Source organism: Sceloporus occidentalis, unplaced genomic scaffold, assembly GCF_023333645.1.
Source record: "Sceloporus occidentalis isolate IW3139 unplaced genomic scaffold, rSceOcc1.0.p SCAF_296, whole genome shotgun sequence".
Lineage (NCBI taxonomy): Eukaryota > Metazoa > Chordata > Lepidosauria > Squamata > Phrynosomatidae > Sceloporus > Sceloporus occidentalis.
Window position 1 is genome coordinate 332,988 of NW_028317276.1, and position 23,967 is coordinate 356,954.

The 23,967-nt window shown below is 43.4% G+C and overlaps 3 protein-coding genes across 3 annotated transcripts in view; all 3 read right to left on the minus strand.

Moving 5' to 3' along the window:
* The window catches only part of LOC149275183 (protein turtle homolog A-like), a 38,219-nt gene extending 30,420 nt beyond the window's left edge, over positions 1 to 7,799 (minus strand). The window contains exons 1-4 of the mRNA XM_089504913.1: positions 7,651 to 7,799; positions 4,718 to 4,866; positions 2,848 to 2,980; positions 2,259 to 2,522 (exon numbers count right to left, since the gene is read on the minus strand). Coding sequence (XP_089361039.1) covers positions 2,259 to 2,522; positions 2,848 to 2,980; positions 4,718 to 4,866; positions 7,651 to 7,799 — 695 coding nt within the window. The remainder of the gene's footprint in view (positions 1 to 2,258; positions 2,523 to 2,847; positions 2,981 to 4,717; positions 4,867 to 7,650) is intronic.
* A 1,992-nt stretch (positions 7,800 to 9,791) lies between these two features.
* On the minus strand, positions 9,792 to 10,381 carry LOC149275184 (dual specificity protein phosphatase 23-like). The gene is made up of 2 exons (XM_089504932.1): positions 10,112 to 10,381; positions 9,792 to 9,977 (listed from the first exon to the last, which is right to left on the minus strand). Exons 1-2 carry the CDS (start codon positions 10,379 to 10,381, stop codon positions 9,792 to 9,794), a joined length of 456 nt encoding a protein of 151 aa, XP_089361058.1.
* A 4,342-nt stretch (positions 10,382 to 14,723) lies between these two features.
* Positions 14,724 to 19,675, minus strand: LOC149275185 (ubiquitin carboxyl-terminal hydrolase MINDY-1-like). The gene is made up of 9 exons (XM_089504914.1): positions 19,649 to 19,675; positions 19,034 to 19,091; positions 18,601 to 18,665; positions 18,125 to 18,283; positions 17,452 to 17,554; positions 17,118 to 17,260; positions 16,538 to 16,723; positions 15,988 to 16,146; positions 14,724 to 14,804 (listed from the first exon to the last, which is right to left on the minus strand). The coding sequence occupies exons 1-9, from the start codon at positions 19,673 to 19,675 to the stop codon at positions 14,724 to 14,726; spliced, it is 981 nt and encodes a 326-aa protein (XP_089361040.1).
* Positions 19,676 to 23,967: the final 4,292 nt, after the last annotated feature.

Sequence of the window (23,967 nt, forward strand, 5' to 3'; positions counted from 1 at the left end):
AAAAATCCATTGTTATCCTCAGATCAACAAGTCGCACACACGCTACATTTTCCCTCGCTGTCAGTGCCACCAGCAGCGCTCCGTCTCATTCATTTCACTGGAGACCAAGGGGTTAATTACAACTTGAAAAAAAACTATTGAAAAAATTCAATAGGTAAGCAATGTCTTACCCTACGGCATGCGGCCCATGGCTACTGGCGAGCGCCGGGTGTCTGCGCCTGGACTGGGGTAGGGAGGTCCAAGCCACTAATATGCCAACAGCAGCAATCATCCACGGTCATGAGGAGGGTCTGCCCGATCAGTACCTATTGCCAGGGTGGGTGGTCCTGCAGAGGCTGCACACTGATCAATCCCCAAACTGCCCTGACCCCTTCAGATGCTATGCATGCCCCCCATCCTGGGTGCACCCAATACCAGTGCGTGGGTGGCAATGTGAGGCTGGCTTTCTGATTGCAGGTAGGTGCAGTTTGCCCCAGAGCAGGTGGCAGACAGTGCTGGCTCTCACCTCCTCTCCCACAACCTTCTTCTACAGCTCTCTATCTCCCCTCCTCTCTCTATTCCTGCCTGAACTCCCTGCCAGGCTGCAACTTGCAAACATAACAATGGGAGTGCCAGTGATGTCCCTAAACCCCGCCCACTCTTTCAATCAAGCGCCCCTTGTTTCCATAGCAACAACCAATGGCAGCCAGCCTGCCTGCCAGATCAGCCCTTATGTCTGATGCCCATTACAGGAGCAGCAGATAGAGCCAATTGGGGAGGCTGCGCACTGCATGCTGGGACATGCAGTCTTTGCTAGACCTAAGAAAATCGCTGCTGTGCTGTCGCCCTCTGGTGGGAAGAGCTGACATAACAGCCAACACAAGCCATTAGTGTCCCTGCCACCTAAAAATCAAATGGGCTACTTACAAGAAATCTGTACAAAATTATATATACGTCATAACTATGAAGAGATCTTAAGGTACTCAATGTCTCCCCACACTTCCCATCTCTTGTGCTTTAGACATATTTAGCCTCCTTTTCCGGATTGGCTGCTCAGTTTAATTTTGTGCTGCGCCTGTAACCCTTGGAACCTCAGTTGTCCCTGAAGTGCCCTCAGCAATTTGGCTTTCCTGATTGAGATTGTTTTAATAGATTATTGTCTTTGTAATCTGGGGTTACACGTAGCCAAGTGTTTATAAAACAATTTGAGATATCGAACAGGTGAAACCGTAAGGTGAGAGGTGCATTTGTTGGATGCAGGTATTAAATAGTTGGCGAGGTTCTTTTCCACCCATCAATGTGGAATATAGTGTGACATAATACTAGCTGCTGAGCTAGGCTTTCAACCAAAATCCAGAGGAACATTTTATGCAGTTTTATAAAAGCAATATCTGCCTTTATTTAATCTGTCAAAGTGGCAACTGGATTAAAAGTGAATTTTTCTTAACCCTGTGTTAATCCCCTGAAAACAAACACCTTGCTTAGCTTGGTTAGAGACCAAACCCAAGCGTACTGAAAACTAGAAGTGCTGTAGAATTAAAACTGTGAGACGGTCCATTTTCTGGAGCTACCAGTTTCTCATGGACCATATAAAATATGGTCACAAGACCGCTCTAGCTTAAATTTAATGATCAGAGAGTAATGGCAGGCCAGCCATTAGTCAGAGGCCTTCAGTGCCATCATAGCCACCGCAGTAAGCATATCTCTGGCTCCTGTGATGGTAATAAGTCTAGTGGACATCATGGGTGCCTGTAAGGTATTTATTGAAATCTCTGCCACATAGTTTATTGCGGCCTAAACATTGATGTATTAACCAGGCCTAGACCTAACCCAGGAAACTGCAGCCTGCCACCACCTCAGTGCCACTGTCCTTCCTGGTGTAGAGATATGATGTCATATACCATGCACCACATTTAGAGAAAGTGATGGAACATTTAAGGGAGAAACAGTGTGTGTGGGTGGGTGGGGAAGACAATCTAACCACTCCCAGCAAGCATATTGCTCGTACTATAAATTCATCTAGTGTGAGGTGTGGCTGATCACACGTGTGAAATTATAATATCACAGAATCACTACTACTACTACTTTATAATGCATGTATTTGCACAAATTATAAACACATTTAATGAAGTATTGGGACTATATAACAGGGCTTCGTCAGATGTTATAAAACACAGGTCAGCAATTGTCTTATTTCTTCTCTTCTGTCAGGAACATTTATAAGGGAGGGGAGTAGAATGAGCAACAGGTGAGTAGAGGGGTTTCTATATTAATAGTACTGCAAATACACAATACGGACAAAAGTATTGGAAGTCCGGTCATTGTGTTGCGCATCCATCCAGTAGATCATTTGTGAGGTCAGACACTGAAACGCCCAGCTCGCAATCTCCGTTCCACACGTCATTCCATCCTGCACCATGAAGACCAAACCACCGTAGTCAGACGATCCTCTGGAAAGCCCAGCTTTTGTCCCGTCGTACGAACTGCAACTCTCCCACCGGCCCAGAAGATGTAAGAAGGTCCCAGGATCCATGCCACCAAACCTAAAAAAACAAAGCCAATAAATTACCCAAACCAGTAAATCATCCGTCATAACAAGCCGTCCGGGCGAATATACGACTGGAACCTCACCGACCCAGTTTTTTAACCAGATCATCACTGAAACCCAAAACGGGCTGCTTCTGTAGCAGCTCCAATCCTTAAAGAACGAGTCCCAAATTGCCTCGGATACAGCCCCAAACGCCCTAAACAAATATGAAAAATGTGTATAAATTGAAAACGAGACAACACTGACCCGCCCTCGTGCTGCAAAAATTCCAAGCAACCCCGAACCGGACACAGCGCTAACCCCTGCCATGGATACAGCACATCACATCCTTCTCCAAGCGCATCCATTTTGGACCGCCATAAACGATAAAAACTGGCTCCTCACTGACCACCACATCAGACCGCTGAAGTCCGCCAACACCTGAACGACTCTCACTAACCACAGCCCCCCAATCTGAAAAGCCCCAAAGAACACCAAAAGGAACGCCATAACCTGAGTAGCAAACACCAGGTAAAATGTCGAATACCTTCTTTAACACCTGAACAGATACTGGACGCCTAGCAACCCCTAGACCAACCTTCCTCCGAATTCCTTAGCGTGATTCTTCCAACCATTAAGTTGGAACAGAAACGCCAAAGCCGACATATTACGCCCCAGTGCCGCAGATGAAGCCCCTTCGGAAAACAACTCAAACAAGAACCAGAGCAACACATCCAAGTGATCTGCAGCAGTACTAACAGAACCAGCACATGAAACCAGCCTATCCCATTCCTCCCAGACCTTACTACATACGGACCACTTTACCAGGGTTGTCACCTTGCGAAACCGCTCCCACTGAAAACGGGATAAGGAGTCCGCTAGAACGTTCAAGAAACCAGGAACATGCTCAGCTCGGAACACCACGTTGAGACATACAGAGCAGCACAAATTTCCGTAACAACTGAATACCCTCCATAGACGAAGCCGACAAACGATTCATTGCGTGAACCACCGCCATGTTATCCGAGAAAGATACTTTCTTATCCCGAAAGAAATCCCACCCATAGTGACAAAGCTACAACCAAAGGAAAGAATTCCAAAAATGCTAAGTTGCGCATGAGCGGACTGCCCTTCCAAGAATCAGGCCAACATTCAGAGCACCAGTGGTCCTGAAAATACGCCCCAAAGCCTATGCTCCCAGAAGCATCTGTATAACGCTCCAGCTCCTCAGCGGAAACGGAATCCCTGCGAAAACACTTTCCCATTGAGATGTTGCAAGAACACATCCCAAACTTCTAAATCAGCTTTCATAGCTGATGAAATCCATATAAAATGATGCGCAACCTTCACACCGGAAGTTGCCCTTGACAAACTAATAAAAATCCTGCCCATAGGTATTACCAGACACGCAAAATTCAAACCACCAAAGATTGTAACCGCTGCAGAATCACTTTACAGGCACATTCATGAACCACTTCCCGCAACACCACCAGCTTATCCTGCGGAAGCCTGCACTCACCCGCGACCAAATCGATCTCCAGACCCAAGAAACTTAGTGGTAGGACCCTCGGTCTTATCGGCGGCCAGTGGTACACCAAACAACCCCGTCACCCATTCCAGCATCCGCAGAGAAAGTCATCTAGGCAGTGCGCCAAAAACCGACTCCCTGCCTCCGCCTTGACGACCCATTCAATAAACAAACTAATCTTCTCAAAATAAGAACAAGGAATGGAGCAACCCATAGGAAGACACAAGTCGACAAAATGCTGGCCCTCAAAATAACAACCTAGTAGGTGATGACAATCAGGGTGAATCTAAGAAGCCGATTCAATATCCGCCTTAACCATTAGAACATTCGGGCCCGCTCTCCTAACCAACTCGACAGTCTGGTCAAATGATGCATAGGAGACAGAATACAACACCCCATCCATATCGTCATTTACCGATAAACCCCTCAGGTATGATAGGTGATGAATCAACCTGTACTTCCCAACCTTCTCAGGTACAACGCCCAACGGTGACAACCGTAAATTATCCAGAGGGGGCCGAAGAAAAGGTCCAGCCATCCTACCCAGAGAGACCTCCTCAGCTAACTTTTCCCTCACCACCTCTGGAAACTACAAAACCGATTTTAAATTACAACTACAACTTTGAAACTGCCGAATACAAAACCAAATATAAAAACCAGAACGGAAACCTTCACGCAACAACCTGGCCGCTTTGCAATCACCGTAGTGGTGGCTGCCTCCTGACCGCTGCCTTCTCGTAAATCATCTGGCAAGGCCACACTCCCATCACTCCAAGCCACCACTGGATGTCCCCGTTGGGTCAGACGAGTTGCTCTCCTCAAACTGCTGAACCTTGAAGGAGAGGAAAGCCGAGGCACAACGAGAGAATCCCCCACGAGATAAAGAACTCTGCCTGACAGGAATCCTCAATCAAAAACTACTATTACCCCCACCTTCCCTCCCAGGGATCCTGCTAGGAGATCTCGACCTAATAAAAGCCCGACCTAAACCCCTACCTAACCCCACTGACCAGTCTAGGACCCCTTCATCCTCCCTGAATAAAATCCTCCTGAGTTTGGCTTCCATAATCCGGAGTGCAGACCCCAACTGCCTTCCACTCTTGGCCTCAGATGTCCTGACATCCTGTGCGAGACACCATGCCCGGCCCAACAATGCAGCCGCCAACCCAGTGACAGCACCAAAAGGTCACCCGTGGCCTATCAGTTAACTCCCATCAGCCTCAGTCAGCCATGCCGTCGCAGAAACAGCGCCTTCCCCAGACTTACTTGCTGTATAGCTGCAGGTAATGGCGTAAGGTTGAAGGTGCAGTCATCCACCAGAGCCATCACCAGTGGAGGATCAGAGATGAATGCCAGTTACTTGCACACCCTATTTAAAAGGGGTAGTGGAGGCGGTGCTGGAGCTCATTGGAGGTGCTGTCTTTAACACCATATGTTGCATAATTAAGCTAACGAGGGGGCCGGTTCAGAGGCGGGAGAATCCAAACTACTAATAACAAGCTATTATTATAAAGAAGTGTGTTGAAAAGCTTATTACATTTGAGAGTTGAAAATAGGTCTAAGAGGCTAAAAGGCTAAATTTCCTTGCTTCGTGATAATAATGAGTGCCAAATAAATTATCAGTCAACAAAAGGTGTTTTTAGTTAATTAAATTAACCCCTTCCTTACTGAGGGTGTTATTATTTCTATAGCCATGATTCTCGCTATATTATATCTAATCACTATTTCTATGGCCATGATCCTCTGCGTTTTTCATGCACCCACAACAAATATATATAGTTTGTTTTTTTCAAGGATAGATAGAGCTTTGTTTTCATATTGATGGATAGTGGGACATGCAGCATGAATAATACATGAAAATAATTTTAAAAAAATTGGGGGGGGGGAAATAATTTTTTTTTTTCATATTTTAAAATAAAAATGGTCCCCAAGAACCACAGATGACAGACTTCATATGTTTGAGAGCCGCAAGACATGCACACTGTTACAAAAAGGCTATATAAATATTAATACATGTACGTAATATTTATTCGTGTGTAGTTGTAATGTTTATAAATCACATATATGAATAAAAAATATAAACGTTAATATTTATTAGTTGCAATAATCAAAAAGGAAACAAATACCAAAGAAATATTTTCAAAGGCTATTTACTGGCAGTAGAGGTCTGGTGAATAACCAGCATTTGTTGGTTAATTCACAGAACAAGATTCCCTTTGTTTCAAATTGTTAGAAACACGTGTGGTATTTTTTACTCCAAATTACGGTAGATTTTTGCATTTGAAGTTGTACAAATTTTAATTTTAATGAATTTTGCCAATTTCAAATGACTGAAAAAGAGGAGGAATCCCAGATAAACAACTATTATTATTATTTATTATTATCTTTTATTTATATAGCGCCAACAGTTTACGCAGCGCTTAATACAATACATAAAATCAAGGGATATGACAAGACAAGAATTGACAGACTAAGACAAACCGACTCACTCTTACTCACGTTCTCTCATGCGCTCACTCACTCACCCGCACTCTTACTCATGGTCTCTCATGCGCTCACTCTCTCACAAACTCTGAATTTTATTTGCAAGTGAGGGGAGGCTGGCTGCGCCACAATTTCTGATCCCCTGGATAGCAGCAGGGATCAGACAGGTTTTTGTTTTCATTTTTTTTACTTTTTCATTTTTTTTTTTTCTTTAACTTTTGTTTTTTGCTAACTTTTCTGATCAGGAAATGCAGAATAGCGTTCTTTGAGAATGTGATGCATCCATTCGTAAAGGAAGGCATGCGTGACTGCCCAAGACTTTTGGCACTGGGAGGGTTAATGGTGGTCCCCTGGACCAGAAAATGACGTTCAGTAGAACCCGATATAAAGATTCATACAGATAAAGCGAATACCTGATTCTATCCCTTCATACTATGGCTATGATGAAGTGCCGAGGTGGGTACAGGACAGGACTGCAGGAATAATATGGTCCATATCACCTTCAATGATGTCAGATTAGAAAAGGTCCTACATGGAAGTAAGAATCATGGTATTGAACTGCTTCAAATAATTAGAACTTGAATAAATGAGGCCAGAGGGTGACGTGGTTTTTAATTCTTCTCCTGATATATACCTACATATATGCCTACAAATACTTACATATATACCTACATATTCCCCTTTATGGGTTTTCAGACATCTTGTGGTTCTACCCACATACTGCAGTCCGCACCGGCGCTGCGGGAGGTAAATGGTCAGAAGATCCCTTATTTTATAACGCCATGCTGCGGTGCACGATCTGAAAGTCGTTGTTATGTATGAATAGATTGTCTATAGGCGAAGCAGCTGCCACACCTGAAGAGGCCCTGAATAGAAGCAGCCTTTATGTGAATGATCATTTGGCGTGGGAGCGGTTGTTGTCAGATTACTACTAAGTTCAGGGGCACCGCTAAACCCCAATTTGGGTTGATCTGTGAGATTTGAACTGAACACAGGATCTCTTAAAAGGAGGTACCAGTGCTTAGTGAATATATCACAGATTTCCCTATGTTTGGTATTGAAGTAAAAAATGGCCAGAACATTTGCCTCTTGTTGAGAATTAGGTTTTTCTGTATATTTTAATAAGTCCGACCTGTCAACTTTCCCCATAAAATCTATACTGGTGTCTAGCGTAGCTGCCGCGTAGCACGTCCATGAAAACCGCTGTTTAACAATGGCCGCTCGGGCGTTATAATCCTCTGAGCGATTACGCCTCAGCCTCTGGAACCGGCTCTTTGGCATATTACACCGCCATGTTGGAAAATGGCAACTCTGCAAAGACATGTAACCATTTACTTCCACCGGCTTTAAAAAAAGGATGGTCTTAATAACGATGAATATTTCTAAATCACGGAAGTTTAGTTCTTCTCTGATGTATTCGCCCTTTAATGGGAGGCTGCGATTGTTGGAGTAGATATAGAGAAGAAACTCCTCTACATCCTCCATATGCCCCTTCTTAGAATATCATGAATATACCTGTAATACCCACGTAGAATAGCAGACCATTTGTGGTGTTGCGAGAAATACCCATTTTCCTAATCAGCCATAATAAGCTAATAACACTAATACCGTCTGCAATGAACGCGGGACGAATGTTGGTATAGGAAGTCTTTAGTTACCTGGAAACCCAAATTCTGTTTTATGGAGAGATTCTACGGCGCCAGTTACCAGAATACAATCCTCATCCCGCTGAAAGTCCTTTTAGTTTGTTCAGAACATCTATAGATCTTTGCTTTATAACATACGGTTGTAATCGGTCTACCGGGAGGTTTTCCGGCATCTTTCTGGATGTTGGGTAGTTTACTGGTGTTAACGTCATCAAGTTGGTGGGATATTCGGCATAGTAGTCCTCCTTGTTAAGGATAACCGATCCCCCTGTGTGCCCCCCCACGGACCTGTGCCTACTCCGCTGTGATCATCAATGTAGATCCTGATGAAGTTCACCTAAACCATAAACTTTACATCAACAAAAGTGACTGATCCCTGCCGCACAACACAAAGTCTACCAAATGCTTCACACGCGCATGTCCAAGTTTACTCATTCCACACGCACACACATTTCCCCCCAGCACTCATATGTCCAGGACTTAGGGAGCCCCGTTAACCCAATCAACAACTGCTAATTATTAACGAATGAAGCTATTATGTTAAATCCCCATCACGCACCCAGTTCCAATATGACCGAGATATGACGTCCAAATTAATTTTGCCAAAAATTTTTGGTCCCCAAAAGTAAACCAAGATTCCTGGGGCTTTCGACCAAATATAAGACCACAATACGTTTACGACAGAATAATATAAAATGTATATTTTAAGTAAAAAAACAAAACAGTATTTTCACATTATTGAGAGAGGCAGAATTTATTATTTTATGGCATCAGTTATATTCTGTGATTTAAACAAACCAACTGGAACCCACAAACCATCAACTCTGGAAGCAAGAGGCTCTCATTGGCCACCCAAGATTCCGTTATTTGAATTAGCCAATCGGAAGCTGTAGAAGTTCAGGACACAGCAAACCACTCTATGTACACTTTTCAAAAAAGCGAAGAAAGGAGGGAGGAGGATAGAGACTTCTTCTTCTCCCAGAAAATTAGCAGTTTCCATTAACTTTAGTAATAATAGTTTGGCACTAAAGGAACATCAACAAAACTACCTCCTTGGTCTTTTAAACATTTTGCAGAGCTGATTTATCCAACTTCTTCTGCTCAGATAGATATATTCCCGGCTGGCTGGCTGGCCAACATCCAGAGACAAGTAATCTCAGACCAGCCGTGAACAAAGAAATCCCCGGCTAAGCAGTCAGGAGGGGGGATTTTCTAGAGTAACAAGCTGTATCTTATAAATCTAAGATTATACAGAGACAAACAGACTGATTCTCTAATACATTCTACACAAGAGCCTCTAATACATTATAGTGGCCCAAAGAAAGGATCATAGGGGGATCAGTGGTAGAAGAAGGTTAGGACCCCCTGTCTTTATGGGTGAGGGAGCTATGGGCACCAAGGACAGGGGCGCATGGTGTAGGAAGCCCCACAGTGTGTGAAATACAATGTAACGCTATGTAATATGGTTACACCACATTAACAGTATGAAGTTACACAAAACCGCTGCGAAACACACAAACAAAATACAAAATACAGATCAAATCTTATTAGAACGCATGAAACAATTAACTTGGATTTGTACATTTTGAATCGCATCGGGTTCTGAATGTCCTTTTCCGTTTCGTCTTCATTTGATGTGGTGGTGAAACTGTATGACGGATTTCTCCTGCTCTGTGGTCTCTATGGACCCCCGCCGGAGCTTTCTGATCTCGTTTATGGCATCGACTCCGGTGATTTCACGGGCTTTTACTAGATAGCAAGCTAGCATGGTGCCGGTCCTCCCGAACCCGTGCAGGCAATGCACAGCAACTCCCTGGAAAGAGAGGCAGGCGGTTAACCACAATTTTGGGATTTTACCCATTGTACAGCGCTGTGGAATATGAGAGCGCTATGTAAATCAATAATAAAGACAACACATAAGTGTCGAGTACTATGCCCCCCACATACCTCTCCTTTAGCTTTCGCATCGTCCACAATCTTCAGGAAGCTCTTGATCTGCTCCAGGCTGGGCGGACAGAAGTCTACGATACGAATGCGATGGAGGTTGATGCCTGGGCAAGTGTCATGGTAGGGTGGTTTGCGCTCGGTCAGGGTTACCAGGTGCCGTATGCCAACCTCGTGCAGATATTCATAGTGGGCAGGGAGCCGCGGCAACGCCATTCCCGCCAGTAACCCAGGTTCCACCCAGGAGAAGTTATGGGGTGGTGTAGAAGACATCTTTACCTACCATGTCAATAAACACATACATTAAGATAGATTAAAAGTAATGTAATGAAGCTTTGGTGGTAGGTAAGTGGAACAGTCTCCTAGCAGAAGTGGTAGAGGCTAATACAGTGATAGCATTGTTTGCTTTAAGGGGTTAAGGACAACCATGGCATTTATATAGTTAAACTTACCCAGTCCCTGTAGATCCCAGGGAGGCTCCCTCAGTGCTGTGAGTGCTGCTCCCAGAATGCACTGCTCCTCCGCCTGTACAGAGTACAAATATAGCAAAGTAACCCTAAACCTATACATTGTGGACTCGCACGTGTCACGCCCAATCAGAGTACAGCGCTTCAGAATATGATGGCTCTATATAAAGCAATAAATAATAATTATTAACCAAAATATATTATTTTCAGAGGTCAAACACAGTTTTCCTGCAAAATATAACTTTTCAGAGTATAATTCGTATATGAAATCCAAAAATGAAACTGTCACAGCCTGCATTGAACTGCGTCGTCCCATCTAATATATGGAACAGCTAGAATGTTAACAGAATGGTGGTGGGAGCATGGAACTTGCGCCCAGCTGTAGTGGTACAGCATAATGGATCCTGAGATAGACAGCTGCTCTCCGTCTCATTTATCATTATAATTTATTATCCTGATCCTAAAACTATGTGGGTTACACATAAAAAATGACAAATTATATAGTGAAGATTGTTATACAATCGGTAGAATTAGAGGAAGTCACAACACCCCAAAAACAAACAATCTACAATATCTTTATTGACAAACAATACAGATATCATACCCAGGACCAAAGCCCACTACTGAGCCCCCCATGGAATATTACAGGAGGTCTCGCCAACTCGTGCAGCTCCCCCTTATCTTTACAATGGTTTTTGCAATGCCTCGCATACTCCTCAGGCAGTGAAAGAGTTAGGGTCTTTGATACCAGTCACGTGACCTCCAGGGTCTGAACAGAGGGTATAACCCATACACCACACCCCCAACATACCCTCAAGAGGCAACTAACCTGAGACCAACAGCTCGCACTCAGCAGAGACCCCTCCTATCACTGCACAGCCCAGGGACTGTCTGCCAATAGCATGACTTCCAGCTTAAGGGACTGTCTGCCATTTTTAGTAATACATTATAGTAACAGAGATATGTGAAAGCCCCGGTCACCTCACCGGATGGAGAATACGAGATTTCCTGCGATGCAACTCGAATTTCTGGGACTCGACAAGCGAGCCAAATCCATCCAAAACCAGAACTGAGATCTAGTTTAACTTCATAAGAAAAATAGATAAAGCCGTAGAAGCCATAAGAGAAAATCGAGTCTTTAGCTAAACGTAATTCTTTTTATTGCGTCAGCATAGAAGAAGAAGTAAAGTTACATGAGCTTTCGGACCTCCCTTCTTCCGATAGAATTGTTGTTTACCTTCCTAAATCTCAAATCCATCCCGTGTGTTGTCACAGATTGTGGTGCATCTAGAACCTACGGTGACACCATTTGACATGTCCCTTGGGGACTGACTTGGCCAATATCACCAGGGCCGATCCCGCTTACAAACCCTGATGACTCCGGTCAGTTCCAGGTTTATCGGATCTTATCTAGAACAACCCTGCTTAATTTCAGGTTCAGCGAAGACAGCTGTCTGCCCTCCGATTCTGGTGGTTAAGCGTTTAAGCAGATGACGATCAATAGTCATACGGTTATTGTCATACCTGGGAACTATATGGCTGCGGCTACCAGGAGCTCCCCTGGCTTAGAGTACCGCTGTCAGTGGGCGATCCAGATGATGTCCCGGGACACGTCTCTGTTTAAGGGGGACATAGGCGGGGAGAGGGGCGTATCAGAACATCGACCCGGAGACCCAGAGGAGCTTATTGTGCGGAACTCCAGCTTTGTAGGGCCTTACGACAAGGTTGTCTCACATTCAAGCTGATATTGATGATAGTACTGAGGGCCATTCGTACAGTCAAACACACTCGTGGATGGCTTCCTTTTAGCGATACAATAATCATCGTATTGGGATGTCTGGAATGTAAGCAAATATCATATGACATTATACACTACAGGATATAGGCATACCCCAATTTAAGGACCTTCACTTTATGGACATAGCTGCAGCACCGCCATGCCCTTGTTCACACGCACTTTGCCAGAACGGACACGTAGCAGCATCTTGTGTCTTTTGCACATCTTTTGAGAGTTTCGGGATTTGGGGTGGAAATGAGCTGGCGATTGCCCTGCGGGACATACATTGATAAGTGAAAAAAGGTGGTGCTTCTTTTTAAGTACATCTTACACACATGCTCTGGACCCCATTGTGTACGTTAATGTGGGATAAGCCTGTACACCGATTCACTTTTCCATCTGAATTCCCTTTAACTTGTGTAGATAAACCCCAATATTCTTCTAAATGCCCCACTCAGCTACACAAATACCCAGCAATGGGGCACAAAGTCACATCAATAGTCTGGGGAAAGCCCCTGCCACCTTGTGGTCATATCCTATAACGAATTAATGCCATGAAAGAAATCTCTTAGCCCGATTTTATGTTTGCTCTTGAAATGCATAAGTTCTGTATCTTCTTAAGTCTTCACATTCCCTTGAAGACCGGACCCTGGCGGCACTGGGTTAAAACGTTGTTATGGACTTTTTTTTTACCCTAACAACACAGCAGATGCGGGACCGATCCAAGCTGAGACCTGTAACACTCGCATGTCTTTATTTCTCTTCATGTCACAAAACGTCCCCTGTTGGAAATTGGAAACCCGTTACTGAGCATTTCCCTTAACTCGCCATGGATAAAGACTCTCAACAATAGGAGTTCAGGTGTCCCGTTGCCTGTGAGCTCTATACTGCTCTGCTCTCTGCAGCCCGAGACCAGTTGCTGACCCAGCGTGTTCCTCCGACCCGCTTTGGGTCCATTCCTGATTCTGTCGCTTTGGATTTTATCCCTGGGGTCTCTTGTTTGCTTGAGTCTGGCCGTCTGATCACCTGGTTTGACCTCACCTTGCTCCTGATCCAGATTTCTGCTGGCCGCATGTGATCCCCTCCTTAGATCTTGGCCCACCATTGACTACTCTCACAAACCTTGAAACCCATGACTCTTAGTTTTCTATGTTTGCGCATAGAAAAAAGTGCATGCGTTGGCCCGGTATATGTTAAGCATTACCAAGATTTTATTGGTTAGTTTCAGTTTGTTACGGACCCTTTCATCCATTTTCAAATGTCTAAATCCAATGGGCTTAAGTAACCCGGGAATGTTTTATAAGAGAGACGGGTGAAGAGAATTCAAAGCCCACAACCATATAGTGAAAATAAACTTTTTTCCTCCCTATTAACTTTTGGGGGTTTTTTTTAATACATTTTAACAATTATGTCAGATTCTTTCAACCATATAATTTCACAAACTTTCTAAATGCCAAATAGATGGACGATTTACAGGGCTCGCTTTAGCTCTGAAAGGGTCAAAAATGATATTTTTTTTTATTTGGTCTGTTACACAATATCCATTAAGTGCTAGTTTGCAATCCCCCCCCCCGCTTTTTAAAGAAAAAAGTTAACAGATGGAGCAAATCTATCGTCCTAAACAGTGTTTGTGATAGCTTAGCCAATGTAGACTACGCTTTATCATCAATTCATGTGCTTCCTTACAATTCACATTTGTCAAATTACATTTATTTAAAAAGGTATGAACTGTATTGGTAAAAAGGATGGGGTACAAAAGTAAGACAATAAATTCATGCTCCTTCTCCCTCTGAAAAGGGGAATTTTGTGAGCTTCAGTTTATTTTATTGTGTAATCTGGCTCGGCAAGTTAGGACTGACTGGCATCATTGATTGACTAGCCGTCCTGACCCCTCTATAAATGGTCCAGCCCACAGAGTTAAATCACCCCATGTGTTCCCTGATTAACATTGTGACACACAAACCGCTGAGGAATGTACCACTTATAACACGGGGTGCTTGGATAACACTATATTCTTAAAATCATATCGACTCTTTTTGGAACCTTGTTAAGGTCTGCTCATAATCGTATCTTTTTAAGGTTTTCAGTAAAGCCCTTTTGGGAAAAAAGTACAGTGCATTACAGAGAGTAAGAGATGCGTCTTTGCTTGGAATTTTAGGTCATGTTGAGAAAAACAGGGAAAAGAACAGTTAATTTCCTTGGGTGTTAAGAAAAGGGATAAAAGACACACATATAAGAGCTGCGGTCAGAATTGGAGCAGCCCGGACGACCTCTTCCTAGGGACGTAGCAAACTTCTGGGGCGAAGTGGTTTTCTCAGGGTCGCTTGTCGCAAACCTCTAGAAGTTGCCTTCTCTCGTCGCACGATTCAGGCTATAGCAAAGTGCAGTCGGACTCCTGCTTCTGTCGTGATCTGCGCTCTCCGGAGGCACGACCCGAGGCCTGTGCTCTGGGCTGGAAACAAAAACCAAGACGTTTACATTAGATAAATTTTAATATTCCAACTTCGCATATAAGGGTCCCCAGTAAAGAAACCACTTTCCACCCTCTTCATACTGGAAGATCTCTAGAAAGGACCAAATTTTACTTTAAAAAAAAAAAAAAAAGCTTTCCCGATAGTTCTTGCTTTAAAATCCTAACAGATAAACACTTTTTTGTTCTGCCGCCTCCTAGATCACGGAGGACTTTGGGTTTTGCGGTCTCTAAAAGTAAACACCATACAAAATCATAGAGATGCTCTGTTGGCCTCAATAAGACAATGAGACTTTGTTCAGCGTTTAAACCCTCTCTATGATCTTTTTCTGTTAAGAATCAGTTGAAGCCACACAGAGCTACACAGAAGACCTTTTATCTGCTAAAACATAGCTTTGAATATGGTCAGAATACGTGCCTATAACATGATCATCTCTCTGTAAAGCAGAAAAACATGCCTAAATTCCCACACCAGCAGGAAAACACTAAGGTGCGTCAAGTGGTAAAAGAAGCCACACTTACATATTCAGTATATTTAATCTATGGAATCACAGAATCCACTATAATTGTTGTCTTAATTTTGTTAGTCTTTTTTTTAACTGTACCTTGTCTGTTATTTGTCCAAATATTGTACTGTATTTCCTTTTTTATATGTTATATTTTATACTCAAAAAAACAAATAAAAAGAAAAAAAAAAGAAGCCTTACAACGTCCCATGAATCATATAGTATTTCTCACATTTCAAGGCTATGCACTCGTTAACCTGAAGTTTCTCCTGTTTTCCTCTTACCTACGCAACCTACTCAGGGTCACGTCCGCATGGGAGGGAGATTAGAGACATTAATGAGAACAATTTTATGTAACTTGGTAAATGATTTGTAAGAAAAGCCAGATTAAGCACAGGGTTCTCGATCACCGTTGGGTTTATCTGGGCTGTAGCTTTACGTTGACTTTTCCGATAACCTGTGTGTTTCTTACAGATGATGTCTGCATCTCTGGAATCACAAAACTCTCTCAGTACAATGTGAAGCTGCTCATCGTTAATGTACGGTGGCCTTATGGCAAGGTGGCGCTTAAACATATCACCCTGCTCAGGAGATACTACCTGAGTATGGGCTTATTGGCGAACCGACATGATGGCAGTTGATAAAGCTGTCGGTGTTACCTGCTGAGGAGGCTGTGGGTGCTCCTGCTGGGGTGGTGGGGGCTGCTGTTGCTGCTGCTGCTGGTATTCCTCTTGCTGCAGCTGCTGAGCCAGCTCCAGATCACTCATGGCCAGTGGACCTTGCTGCTGTTGTTGCAAAGACAATGCAATCATGTAATCCTGGAACAGAAAAGGTCAGATTTGGACGACTACACCTCTTGTGCAAAGCTCAGGAGACTCCGAGTCCAACTAAACACAATGGATCGCTGGGTGATTTAGAGACAGGAGCAACAAGAGTTTTTGTAACACAACGTTTCATTTGCTTATGACACTTATTACAGCTAATCATGAGATCTGTTCCTCTCTGTCAAAGACCAATAGTTGTTCTCACCTCATGGCATTGCTTCTGAAGACGAAGTTCAATGGTTAGAAGGTTTTTTTTGTTTTTTTTTTGTCTGGATAATGTCTTTATCAATGAAGCTTTAAACATCCTAAACTCGACCTTCTATATTTATGATGGCACTGGTCTGAAGCTGGATTCCTTGGGCATTCATCAATATTAACCCTTTACCTGATCGACCTGCCTCTGCTGCAGCTGCTGGGGGTTGCTGAAGGAAGCCTCTTTTTCCAAACGTGGGATCAGATGGAAATTAGAGTCACAAAAACAGCTGTCTCCTTCCACATTGTGCAGACTTTCCCAGATCACCCTCTCCTCTTGAAGAAACCCTTGGTCGGTGACCAGAAGATACAGATGGCCCTACAAAGACAACGTTTCGTAATGCACAATTTCAAGAAGAACCGGATTAAATCTTCCAAAAAAAAAAACCCCATAGACAATTCATTAAATATTTTATATCTCTACAAGATATAAAGCCAAGTTCCTTCTGATACAACTATTACTACAAGGCACACCCTGTGGGACCAGTTAATATTCTAGCTTTCCATCTTTGTCCATAAAATTGTCTTATTACATGGCATAATAATACTATTATTATTATTATTATGTTTTATTTATATAGTGCCAACAATTTAAGCAGAAACAGATACATTAGAGAAAAAGAGCCCTGCTCCCAAGCTTACGCATGATGGCGTCAGGATCCTCTCTGACCTGGTCTACCGAGTCTGTACCAAGTCTGCCCTGTGGACCTCACCTTGTGCTTTATAAGTGTGCTGAAGTGGTTGTTTCGGAAAAAGACGCTTAGTTCTTCTTCTTTCACGGCACCCATTAACTCACACAGTCCGTGGTAGGTCAGTTGCGCGGCAGTAGATTCCAGGTACTGTTCTGCGATGAGGCCTATGAAAGACAACCAGGAGGTTGTCCAAGGAATTCCATCAGTGCATCTTATTGTAATACAGCTATTAGAATCAGAATGTTGTCTATTAATTAGATCTATAGTTACTAATGGTCGCATGATCACACCATGGGCGCTGGTATTTAAAAGATGGGGATAGAACTTGTTGGAAGTCATAGCAAGTTCATCTTACCCTCAGTGACCAGGTTGGGGTCATTCGAATGCTTGCATGTAATGATTTTCTCCACCAGTTGGTTGTAACTCAGTTTTCCTATGGCCTTGACAGCCTCCTCACTCTGCAATGCACCAGATCACAAAACAGTTAAAAATAAAGAATCCACCTGCAAGGTCACGCTGACCACACACAGTTCTAGAACAAATGGCCGAATGACGCCAAGTGAAGAATTATTCACTCTCCGTATTATGTGATTTGTTGAAGAGCTGCATTTCAGGACGCGCTGTTACAAAGTAAAAGTCAGTAGGGTATTCTGTAAGTCAAAGAAATTGGGACACCAAGCAAGGGTCTACATATTTCACAGGGACCACAGCAGCAAGTCTGCTCCTGAAGCCCGTGAGCTGCAGGATGTTCAACATTCTTAACATCTCTATTACTGTTCACAACTCTACTATCCTACCAACTGACCGAGTTTGGTGCTTTGTTGTCACCCTCGATTCTGCTCTCTCCCTCATCCCTCACATCCAGTCCCTCGCCAAACCCTGCCGCCTCCACCTGAAAAACATCTCCCTAATCCAACCATTCCCCACACAAGAGACAACCTAAATACTAATCCACTGACCCCTGACCCCGACCTAACCAAATACACTCCCTTAAAAAAATCTAAACCTCCCCCCCAAACAATAACTACCTGAGGATCCACCAGCCATCCGTGATACAAAGGCATATTTAGAAGGTCAAACACTATACACTCGGGAGTGTATTCAAAGTCCTGAACCCCGGTAAACCGCACGTTAACATCCAGCCCGGTGGAGAGTTTGGGAAGAACGGTCATTGCATCATTAACGTTCTGAGAGAGAGAAAACATGCATTAAAAAAACAAAAGTAGCACTTTCAGCGTGTCCAGAACCCCCTTTCCTTTAAACAGCACAAAAGCTATTTTCTGATTTTCTGTATATTTCATATATTTTGAATCAAAGATTTTTTTTAAAATCAGATTGTATTCACAAAATAAATCTGTATTTAGACAAAAACACCCCCTGGCTGGGTTATGTGGTTCAGCAGGTCGGGTTCGCTCGGTTTGTGTTTTGGGTTGAGTTGAAGATGTTTATACTGTAAAGAGTGTTGGTAGCCATAGGCAGAACCATAACCCCATCAACGTCTGACCTGCTGGAAGTTCAGCTGCAGGGCTTCAGAATTTTCTTGTGGTTGAATAGATAAAATGCAATCTCCTGCAGGAATAAAGGGGGAAAAAATATTCACAAATGTTATTAATAATCATTTATTTAATTAAATGTATCAAGTCGCAGGAAAAACACAATTTTACATTGAACTAACCTTGGAATGGTGTGGCTTTAGCTACTCTTATCTGTGGTAGAGACAACCCTTATTGTCACTACAGCACTTGCTAAACCCATAGAAATGGAATGGAATTAAACAGCGAAAGACCCCATGTTGGGTTGGATCCCCCATCACGCTCAACGGAGGATGTCACAATTATTACGCCATTAATAAGCACCCTCTATAACGGGGGAGGAGGGTTCCCTGTTACCCCTTCCTAGATCCAAGGAAAACAAGACCAACCATCTAAAGCTCTTACCAAGATGGGCCATCAGCTCCTCCGAGGTGATCACCTCTTTCTGGGGGGCCAGCTTGACCTACAAGGATGAGACAATTGGTTTATTGATTGGACTCACAGACCAGGCTGCTGGGGCAGTAAAGTACATTAACTGTAATGCGCACTTAGGAGTGCATTAATAATATATAGTATTGAGCTGCACAATAATACGTTATGAGACAGAGTCATTTATCGGTGTGTGAGCAGCATTGTAAAAAACAGTTTGTAAAGCATGTGTGCAGCGTATGTTATGTCTGTACACACAAAACCTGTTCTTCCAGGCCATTCTGCGAGACTCAAATTGTATTATAAAGTCATCTGGATTTGGAACGGACTCGAAATCATGTTCGGCATGCATTAACCTCAACATATCTCTTCTAATGTTGGTGTATGTAGCGTACTAACAGTTACAGAACTACAGCAGCAGCTATGGAAATACCAGTGTGACTGGCCAATCATCATCAGAACATCATGGGAACGAAGTCTGTTGAGGACTACATGTTCCCACGATGATCAACCAGACACAGTCCACAGTGTTCCAAAACCTTACTCAAAAAAAAAATAAAAAATGATGCTGTTTAAGCTGTAACACGATACCTTCCATCGCAAGAAGAGAATGTTCATGATGGCCAGAAGAGGACATGGTCCATTTTCACTCTGAGTAATAATTGGCGTCCTCTCCCCTTTCCAGTTTATCCACTTGACAAAGTAGTAATCGGATCCAGCCTCGTCCCCCGGGGGCTTGGATGCGGCAGCCTCTGATGCCTCCTCGCAGGGGCTAATACTGCTACTAGAGCACAGCAGGTTCTGTAAGGATGGGTTTTCCCCTTGAGGGCCATCTTCTGAAGGACGATTGCTCTCTGGCTGCTCCGTCTCGGCAGACACAGACTGCTCTGTAACCCTGCTGAAGTCTGGCGCAGACTCGGAGGTATTCTCTTCTGCTCCTCTGTCTGCTTCAGAGGTACTCTGTGTGCTGCTAAGAGCAGAGGGCTCGCTCTGATTAGAAATATCTTCATTAATACCTAAATCCGAGTCCCTTTCCTTCTTTTCCAAGCTTTCCATTTCTGCATCCTGGATCTCAGCACTTTCACCGCTTTTATTTTCGTGACTCTTCAATTCATGATTGTCCGCCATGGTGCCTTCAATAGTGGTTTCAACTCTTTGGTCCGTTTTGGAATCATTAGCAGTGGACTCCATGCTACACCGCCTCAATATAAAGTAATGCGTATAAAAGGAAAAAAAATAGACTTATTTCTTCTAAAAGAGTCAGAAAGGTAGTTTTTTGTCGACCCAAAAAAATATATGCATTCAAATACTATTCAAAAAGTTTTCTGATAATATTTTAAAATATATAATTAAATAGAATATCTCAATAAATCAGCACTCTCCTTGGTCCAAAAACAGTTTTGCAGGGAAACAAATTGTATAAATCGATGGCTTTTATTTAAAAAAGGCCCTTATTTCTCTAAAGTTGGGTACAAAAAAAAAATATTTCAAAAACTAATTGCAGGTTAAATAAATATTTAACCCCCAAGAAATTACATGAAAAAGAGCAGAACTCCAGGTATTATTTAATGAAAAAAAGAAAGCTAGAAAAAATAATGTGCTTTCCTAAAAGTTGTTTACTTGGCTTTAGTGTCTTCCGCGTTGAGCCATTAATTTTTAAAGATGTGCAATCAGAAAAGCTTTCACAAGAGGCTCTTCTTCGTCCTGGAATTAGCCAACTACCAGCGGCCTTCTAGAATACTTTTTAGTAGAATATTTTTTTGTTGAACCTAAAAAAAAAAAAGAAAAAGAAAATTGTATTTTGTGGGCACAAAAATGATTTTTTTTTTTTTTTTACTAATTTCTACACCTTTGTTTTAATTCTGACTATTGTTACTATAGCAACCTGTCATTTTCTATCAGATCCATCACTGAACCCATCATATTAGTCAACAGAGATTTTAAGCAATATTGTGTAGATTATATTATATTATATATATATATATTTATTTATTTTTCTCCATTATTCTGGTGTAGGACTTATCGGAGTCCCCATCTAGCCTTGCTTGTGTCGTGCAGCACACTGGTACCGAGTATCACCATAAGCCTATCAGCTTCAAAGTAATATTATTATTGGATGAGTCACTGAGTTTGCGTGTTCCTGACCAGGAACAGCTGTGTATCGAGCTAGTCTTTCTCCACATATTAAGCAATAGACGTTCAAACATTTCACCCGCGTCGGGCGTGAGTCATACATTGCCCTATTTTTATCAAGAATAAAGCAGGCCTGTGATTGCCGCGTTAGATGCCACGCGAAACGCGCCCGGCGTATTTCCATTCCCCTGTTTTTTGGGCTGAGCCTCCCTGCTGCGCTGCCATTTGATGAAATTCGGATAACAAAATATTTAAACCAATGAAAATAGCTTTTAATCGGATGCCTTCGCAGAGACCTGCCTACTTCCTATGCATTGTTCATCGACCAAAAGATTCCACCGGTTTCTATGACAACCGCCCCAAGAAGCGCATCAATTTGTCACTTATTTGCTTTGGTTCGTCGAATTTATATGATGCGCATCATATATATGTGACACAACGTAAATAATAACGAGATTACCAGGCTGTTGAAATTGTAACTTCCCCTGTGAGCTTATGTGCTGCAAGAACAATTTAGTAATGAAACATTATGACATCATACCGCCGCTATGTAATATGGGTAGAGCGCGGTGTGACGTCATGGCATTATCTTGAAGCCTGCACTAATAAACGCTGCCTTTGTAAAAGTATATAAAATGTTCATCTATTTAAACATCAGAGAGGTAACATTGTTTCTAACCCTAGAAGGGTGGAACTATGTTGCAGTGACACATTTGGAGGCGTATGTTTGATACATGGTGTTACGAGTAGGGGCTCACGGCTCATGGGCTTCGTTTCAAAGCCCAACAACAACAAAAAAAGCCTCTCATCCAAAAATTATCTATAAAATCCCTAGCAAATGTATACATTTTACCGGCCCATCTACCGCCGTCGAGAGGGGATTAATCTGGACCCCCGTCCTGGGAGGTCGGAGGGCGCAGAAATGCGCAGACAGCACATCTCCTAGCCACATCGTTGGCCGAATGGTTCTTATCTGCCGTCAAATTCTATGTTTCTTTAAGCAAACCGACGTGTATGTAATATTTTTACTATGTTTACCTCGAGGATAGCGACGATTTGCATGTAACGGCGCCACGTTATTTCACCATGTAAGCCGTGCCACGGGACGGACGCACGGCAACGACGCTTAAAGCGGAGACAATTTCAAAATCTGTCAGGACGGACCCGCCTGATCTGACAAAGCCCAGTTCTCTATCCGACGCGCTTCTCACATGACAGCATCTTCAGTATGTTTTAAAGGATCCCGTGTTATCGAGCCCACAGCCTGTTAACCCTTTCAAAGACAAACACCAGTGAAAAACCCACTCATCCGGGTAAAGCACCGGCACAGACGGCACAAAAGATCACGTTCCAAGCAGACGGTACCTGCGCTGGATTCCGAGGCCAGGGAGGGCTCCTTCTTCTCAATATTCCCGGGCTCCACAATCTCTTTTTTCAGGGGCCACCTTACAGCCACATTCCCATGGCCCTGGCTCCCGGCGAGCACCCAGATCTCCGCACGCCCACCGGCCCCTGGACCTGGAGCTTGTTTATATTTTCCACAAAGTTTTTTTTCTTCTTCTTTTTTTTCTAGGTTGCGTTCAACAAAGATCTGGGACGATCTGTTTTTTTAAGAGTTTACCTCTGATCAGATACAATCGCTGCTCTTTAAGTTTGTTGACCTCTACTGGGGTGGAGGTGTCATTGCATGGGCAGTTTATTAAAGTGGACACATCGCCCCTCTTTCCTCCCCTGATGCCCCTCTTTTCTAGGAGCTCAGAATGTTTGCTGGGTATGAGGGTATCACAGGGTTCTGCAGCCCTAAAAGCCCCGATAATGTGTATAGAAACAGCTTTATAAATGAAACGGGGCAAATATGCCCCATTATTCTTCTTCTAAATCATATCAATTCATTTTTAAGGTAAAAAATATTGAGCTGGAGATGGATGCTACTGATTTCATGTTAAATATTAACTTATATTATTTAGAAGAAGAATAATGTATTTTATTTTGTACAGCATGCTGAGAAAACAGGGGCATTATTATTATTATTATTATTATTATGCATCGTTTTATATAGCACCATCAAATTCTGTAGCGCTGTACAATGGGTAGACAGGACATGTGTATGTAACATAACAAATTGACTTACAGAAACAACAGGTGAGGAGGGTCCGGCTCAAACGAGCTTACAATCTAGAGGCATCAGGGGTGGAGAGAGGGGCACAGGGAGGAGAGAGAGGGGCACAGGGAGGAGAGAGGGGCACAGGGAGGAGAGAGAGGGGCACAGGGAGGAGAGAGGGGCACAGGGAGGAGAGAGGGGGCATCAGAGGAAGAGAGGGGCACAGGGGAGGAGAGGGGCACATGGGGAGGAGAAAGGGGCAGAGGGGAGGAGAGAGGGGGCAGAGGGGAGGAGAGAGGGGGCACGGGGAGGAGAGAGGGGGCCTCAGGGGAGGAGAGGGGCACAGGGGAGGAGAGAGGGCGCATCAGGGGTTTGGATCTCAGATGCTGGGTACGATGAACAGACACATGATGTTCACATGATGATATTTTCTAAACGTTTTTAGAAACGTTGCTGCTGAGCAGAATAATTAAGCAATATTGGGCATCTTAGTATATTTTTCCTCTTGAGTGTTCCATCCCTCTGCTGGCACAACAGGAGTTAAATCCCCCCCCCGGGGTGTGTCCTTGTAGTGCTGGGCTGAAAGGAACTACAAGTCCCGGCATGCACTGGGGCTGCCTGCGCGTCAGCCCTGGATTAGTGAAGGGGCACTGAGCTGCTGGTGTCAGAGGCTCAG